Source organism: Magallana gigas, chromosome 1, assembly GCF_963853765.1.
Source record: "Magallana gigas chromosome 1, xbMagGiga1.1, whole genome shotgun sequence".
Taxonomy (NCBI): Eukaryota; Metazoa; Mollusca; class Bivalvia; order Ostreida; family Ostreidae; genus Magallana; species Magallana gigas.
The window spans coordinates 11,957,714-11,964,975 of NC_088853.1; the positions used below are offsets into that span (position 1 = coordinate 11,957,714).

General features: G+C 34.5%; 1 protein-coding gene and 1 long non-coding RNA gene across 2 annotated transcripts; one reads left to right on the forward strand and one right to left on the reverse strand.

Moving 5' to 3' along the window:
• The first annotated feature begins 2,697 nt into the window (after window positions 1-2,697).
• On the forward strand, window positions 2,698-3,499 carry LOC136273130 (uncharacterized). The gene is made up of 2 exons (XR_010711325.1): window positions 2,698-2,850; window positions 3,141-3,499. It is a non-coding gene; the product is annotated as an uncharacterized lncRNA (long non-coding RNA).
• A 1,522-nt stretch (window positions 3,500-5,021) lies between these two features.
• On the reverse strand, window positions 5,022-7,262 carry LOC117685499 (uncharacterized). The gene is made up of 2 exons (XM_034459909.2): window positions 6,132-7,262; window positions 5,022-6,036 (listed from the first exon to the last, which is right to left on the reverse strand). Exons 1-2 carry the CDS (start codon window positions 7,091-7,093, stop codon window positions 5,589-5,591), a joined length of 1,410 nt encoding a protein of 469 aa, XP_034315800.2. The 5' UTR covers window positions 7,094-7,262; the 3' UTR covers window positions 5,022-5,588.

Below are 7,262 nucleotides of genomic sequence, written 5' to 3' on the forward strand. Positions count from 1 at the left end.
CTCAATGCGCTCAATTTCTCAAATTATATAAAAATATTCAAAAATTTATTTTGACTTCTCCATTATAATTAAATGACTGTTGTTTACCTCGCGTAAACTCGTGACTTTTATAACTTTACTCACACTTGATTGATGAATACACTGGAATGAAAAATGTTGTCACGTGACATGTTAAAGAGCTATAAAAATCAATGTCATCGCATTGACAGGCACATCACTCTAATTTACTATGGCCCACCCAATATTTTCATTTTTATTCAAAAATAAATGGCTACAAACCAGGATAATTTTCCGATGTACTATTTTCTAAGGAATAGCAATAATTCTTTTATCCCCGCAACAGAAATGTGTCAGAACTATGGAAACTGTTGTAAGGATGTCGTTTTTATTTAGTCACATTTCACATTATTCATTGTATAAAGAGGGGGCCCCAGAGAGTAGTTATATACCGCATATCATTCTTTAATTTTTGTGTACAAGTATCTAACATACTCTAATTCATATAGAATTTCTAATGATCAAGCAAAATTTCAACGTCACTCGTAGAATTATAAGCAAAATGAGCTCAAAATTTTGCTAGGTTTGAGTCATAGTTTGTTCACATGAGTTCATTACATTCAGCTTAAGATTTATAATTTGGTATTTCCTATTCGGCATTTGAAATGGAAAAAAATGAATGGCCTCAGATCTGTGTACAAACATAGAATTGTTAGCAAATCTCTGTATCTTGCTTATAATTCGAAGCTTAACACTCAAATATGGTAAGTAAAAAGAAAATATAAACAATTAAACACAAGAAACATGCACTATAACAAATAAAGAACACGATTTATTTTTCAAAATGAATCAAATACATGTATATACCTACATATTTCCGTCAGCGATATTAAACTCTATTTAAACTGAATAAACTCGAGAAAATGCCGAGCATCTTAACAAAACATATTGCATTATTCTACCATAACGCAAAAGATGATACCGAATTACCGAGAGCCTGAATGAATTGCATTTTAGTTCTTTCTTAATACATCAGATGTTGCTTAATTTGCGCAGGTAAACAGTAAACTGTTTGATTTACCGAAGTCTCTGTTTGATTTGATATGTAAAAATCAGGAAATATAAGCGACAGTTCCCAGGTTAACGCAAAGCATAAATGAAAACGAAACAAAAATCACAACAAGCTAACACCACCGTCATGTGAAAAATGTCAACGCGTTGAAATATTTAGCTTCAATTTACTTCACAAATGTATTTTGCATGTTTCAAAGATTCCCTTCGTACACAAACTGTTGTACAACACACAAATTCATCATAGTCAGATCGACCCGTTTATCAGATAGTGTCATGGCTGCTTTAAACAAAGAACCTCGTTTTATTATTATGGAATACGAGTCTTGGTAAAATGGGTAAGCAAACCCGGGCCGGGGCAAAATAAAAGCCGGGGCAGATCGGCAATCGTCAATTCCAATTACGCATTATTTTGCAGCAATATTTACAGCGAATACAAATATACTGGGTCAGTAAATATCTTGAAATTTTAATGAGATTGGCAGAATAACAACTGTCAATCTTTTGTTTTGCCCTGGCCCGGTCATGCCTACCCATTTTCCCAAGACTCATGGATGCTATAATTGCTTGAAAAACGCCTTTTCTTTCTTATTATTTTCGTTATAACTCAGATTTGAAACAGAATTAGCCCATAATTTTTGCAATTTATATTTTCCATCCCTTTAGGATTATTCATGCTAAATTTCGTTGAATTTGCCTCAGTAGTTCCTGAGAAGAAGATTTTTTAATATGCACCCCCTCTTTTTTTTCCTTTTTTTTTTTTTTTTTTTTTTACAGTTTTGAGGTTTTCTCCACTTTCAATGAACATTTTTCTTTCATTTCTGCAATTAATATTCATCTTTCCATAAGAATGCTTTGAGCCAAATTTGGTTGAATTTGGTTAAGTGGTTTTAGAGAAGAAGTTCAAAATGTGAAAAGTTTACAGACGGACAGACGGACGGACAAACGGACGACGGACTAAATGTGATCAGAAAAGCTCACTTGAGCTTTCAGCTCAGGTGAGCTAAAAACAAAAAATATTCTGTTATCTTATAAAAAGATAATACTGATTGTAAAAAAAAATAGCGAATCCTCACACAATGTCAATAGTTTAATAAATGATGTTAATTAGACAAACCTGCACTCTCACTCCTGTCTCATACATTGATAAACGAAATGCTTGTCAATATTCTTCGTGTAATATACTATAAGTGCAAGTAAACAGTGGTAGTATTTGAAACCCTCATTTACCTCCCCCACCCCTTCCCAGTTGCTAATAATTTTAAGGGTGATTGTATACATTGTTACTGGCAAGACACAGAATCTCATTCATCTCCTGTGCACCCCAGGTAGTTAGGTTTTCTTGCACATCTTAAAAGGCAAGTTTAATTTAAACTAGGTCTAAAAAATTTAAATAAGAAAGGAAATTCCAAGGACGGAAAAGGCTCTTAAGAGTAATTTTATTATTAAAGTTAGTCGAGAAAGAAACTGTTTTCTATTAGGTTGTTTACTCAACATTAATGTACATTTGTATGCAATGCTTAGGCTATAGATAAAAAAGCACCATATGGTTTCATTATGACGCCAAATTTAACTACAATTTATCATTGCACTCGATTTCAACGTGGAAATGGCTGTATGGATTTTTTTCATTTGCAGATGACATTGTACATGGGCGTAAGCTTTCAAATATTTTGAGGAACATCTGATATAAACCTATGAGAGCATTTTTACAAATGTTTCTGAAGTTTGCATACACAATTGATGCAAGAAAAATTGACTGAATCTATTCAAGCAAATGAGGTACGAAACTAAATGATTTTACTTCGATACTACATGTCAGTGAAATTGTAATCGTTTAAAGGGTTGCAAAGAAAAAAATAAATATAAATTCAGATGTTTAAAAAAAAGAAATCGTTCTCAATCAACCTATTTTGAAAAACGAAACAAGACGTTTATGTACACTAAATGTTAACCTTACTTTACAATGAAAAGCCATCATAAATGTTTCATAAGTTGGTTAATGAGGTGGAAGTCTTGAAATTTAAAACAATCAATTTGACAATGAGACTGTTTTCTTGATTCACTTTTAGATGACCATAATGGCGTGTTTGCGATGGGGACGACCAACTTTTACATACAGCATTAAAGCGGTTTTTTTTATGCTTGGAATTCTATCAAGTGTAAACATTATGCTGTTGATCATTTCAAATACATACCTTACACCATTATCGACCTCCCGTTCGATGAACTTCTACTTGCAGTTTCATCCACCTCCTCGTCATTGCGGAGGTGAACATTCTGTATTCCTTTTAATGGCTGTACCTAGTAGAGCAGGTAATTTCAGAGAGAGGATGGCTATCAGGAATTCATGGGGTAGTGTTGTTAAACAGGATACTTCTTTACGATTGATTTTCTTTGTCGGAAAAGAAGTTGACGAACTCGACCAAAATATAAAGGAAACGTTTGCCATGGAGAAAGAAAAATACATGGACATTGTTGAACTAAATATCAAGGAAAAATATAAATATCTAGTAATAAAGATAACTGCCTTGTTACAATGGGTTTACGTCCATTGTACCAACACCGAATATATTCTTAAAGTAGACGACGATGTGTTTTTAAATTCTTATCTTCTAATAAATTATCTTAAAAAAATTAATCCAGTTAATTCGATTATTGGATGTAAAGTAACAAACGGGAGTGTGATCAGAAATAAGCTTTCAAAATATTTCATCTCAAAAGAGGAATACAAACCAGATTATTTCCCTGATTACTTTGGCGGCCCAGCATATGTCATATCCGGTGATATCTTCGGCAAGCTTTACCTTGCAACGAGCGAAGTGCCATCCATATTTATTGAGGATGTGTACATAACTGGAATGTGTAGGAAATATATAAATGCTCACGCAGTTGGACATCCGGGCTTTAGCTGCATTACCAGAATTAAAGAACCGTGTGGGGGACACTTCAGGAACTTAATAACAGGGCATCCTTATTCAGCGGGGGAAATAGAACGCATGTGGATGCAATTAAATGATAATATCACATGCTGAAGTAGAAAATCCTAAAAGTAGTAAGATAATGTTACAAGCATGTGATGACATTTAATTTTGATCTGTAAATATCGATAGATTTATTTGATTGAATATAGAATGTCAAAATATTGTATTATTTTCTACATAATTCCTTTTAAGCCATAAAATACGGGGAAAGATTCATCAAGACAATTGTGCCGTCATAATGGTTCAAGCACCAGAAAGACAGTCTGGAATCATTAACTAGATCTTGACCTTAAAGTTGTTGTTTTTTTTTAAGTCCATGAGGCATAATTCTGATGAAATACTATTAATTTACCCTAAATTGAACTAAAGATAGTGTTATGATAAATCACTATATAACAAATTCGCTTATTTTATGTGCAATATTTGGAATAGAGATATGAACAAACTGCTGATTGACGAATCGACAGAGAGATGGAGTGAGGCATAGTAACATGTCACCCTTCTTTAGATGAGAATATATAATCGTTGGGTTGGACGTTATGGTAATCGAGATCAATATTTTTTTGAGTTTAGTTTGGTACGACAATGGAATACGACAGGAATTTTTTTTTTTCATCTGATTTGTTTTATTTTTTCAAAACCAATATGCTTGAAGTCGAAATTTTTCTTTATTTAAAATCAGACCAACGATGAGTAGGGGTCATTTAATTAGAACGTTTTAAGTCTAGGAGAGAGATGTTGTTATTGTATTTGACATATGCTGATCAATTATAATGTTAATGAAAATGAATCATGGTTGCAATTAAAAGGAGTTTGGCAGTTTAAAGGATATGTATATTAAATTTTCCTGATGCAAAAGTATATTGTGGGAGAATTATATATTTAATGTATAGTTAGAGTTTATATATATATATATATATATATATATATATATATATATATATATATATATATATATATATATATATATATACTGTAAAACGAGAAAACTTGGCGCACTATAAATTTTAGCGCCATTGGCGCAAGCGCCTCTGAGCGCTAAAATTTGTAGTGCGCCAAAGGTTCTCCATACTATTCACTTTGTTCAGGCTTCAAATCATCACTACGGTCTATTTATTATATCATTGCACTGGAAGTGCGCGCTTACGTAATTTCGGCCATGCGGTGTATTACACACTCATACAGGTAAACAGAATGGATTTGCCAAATAAACATGGACTAAATAATATAATTGATTGGCTTGTTAGTACCTATCATTATCACCTTCATAGTTGGGTTTCTCCCCGTGTCAACTCTCTTTAGCGCCTCGAGGTGAAAATGTGATCAAGCGTAGCGATCATTCACGCTGACAGTACACGATTACTACCAGTTTATTCACTTAAAAAACGAACATTGCACAATCATTTATTACTGTTCTTTACATGTTTTAGAAGTTTAAAAGTCCTTTATGGATAAAAATGCACAATGATAAAACTATAAAACGTTTGTCAATAAAACGTCTTACAAAACATTCATATAAAACATGAATTAAAATGATCATATCACATTCAGAATTCCTGTGGTTTCAAACGACTTTACAAGCAATTCTTTTCTTGCAGTAATACTGTCAATAGCACGGACGAGCCACTGGGCATGCACGGGTTTTAATACGGATAACTTGAGGTTTATTGAAGATACAACGCTCTCGTCGTCACTTTTCTCAGACATTTTATCGAGAATTGAGTCGGCGTACCACTTCTGAAATTCTTTTTTCAGAGCACCTTTGAATTCTTTGTTTACTAACTGGTCAAGTGGTTGTAACTGATCTGTGCAGTTGGGGGGTATGTAGACTAATTCTATGTTGTTGCGTTTTAGGATCGCGCGAGCCTCGTCGTCCTGATGACCCCTGAACACGTCCCAGAGTAACAATGCCTTCGATGTCGCTTTGATACCAAGTCGCTTTCTAGTTGATTTAACGTAGGGAATAATGATTGAGTTCACCAGCCTGAAAAAAACCCCGTAAAAGTTAGTCATATTACTCTGGAAAGTTAACAACTTTCTGTTTTAGATTGATAATATTTTATAGTAATTTTTACTTACTCTCTCGTTGTCACTGAGTTTGCCCAATGGTTTTCTGACTGCGTAATGGCCCAACCCTCGGGAAACTTAAACTTGGGGTGACATGCAGGAGTTTTTCCTTCATAGATGACTTGCGGATCGAGAAGAACACCTGATGCGGTGGACGCCAGAGTCACAGTAATCTGACGCTTATCATCTAAACCCGTAATCTTAACTTGTTTGTTTCCCTCGAGATCCATAGTCCAGTTTCCTACAGGAACAATATTGACACCTGTTTCATCAACGTTGATAATCAAACACTCTGGGATGGAGTGCTTCTTGACAACTGTTTTAATTCGCTGTAGGAAATCTGCTTTTACGTTTTCAAAATCACTGGGAAGGACTTTAACGGACTTAGTCCCTTTCCGTTTTGCGTACCCCATTCTCCTGAGAATCGATTCTGCCAGAGACTTTTCTATTGTTATGGGCCCGCCGAATTCACTTAACAGAGATTTTTGATGAAACATTAGCACTGCACGTGAGATGGACATAACTATCCAGGTATTGACGATACCCCCGTTCAATCTTAATTTTCGTATGTGGTTTTGTACTAACTCGTCGTATTTACCTAGCATCAGTGGTCGACCCCTGTCTCCTTTCGGTAATTCTAAAACTCTACGGCAAGGTGTTCTGTCTCTGCTTTTCATATACGCTTTCTTCAGATTACGGATAGTACTTTCACGCACGGGTGAACCAAGTTCCGAGGTAAAATGTCTGGAAGCATTCATGACTTCGTTCTCTACTGCATATTTTCCAATTTTGGCTCTTATTTCGGGAGAATATACATTATACGTGCCCCGTTTTTCCCGCTTTGGTGTCTTCGGCAGTTCTAAAGAATCATTAATAAATTCACATAATTCTGCATCTTCTTTGCTGTTTTCTTTTTCTGGATCAGGTAGAAACTCGTCACGTTTCCGTTTTTTGATAAAGTTTAAGATCGACATTATGACACGTCCATGCAATGACCACACCTCGGAAAGAGTGACTATAATATATGTTTACCTGTGTACGTGAGTTATAATTCAATGCGATTGTAATTGCGTGCTTGAGTGACCACAAAATATATAGCTAGTAATACGGGTGTGGATCCAACAAGAAAATTTAAACTAATAT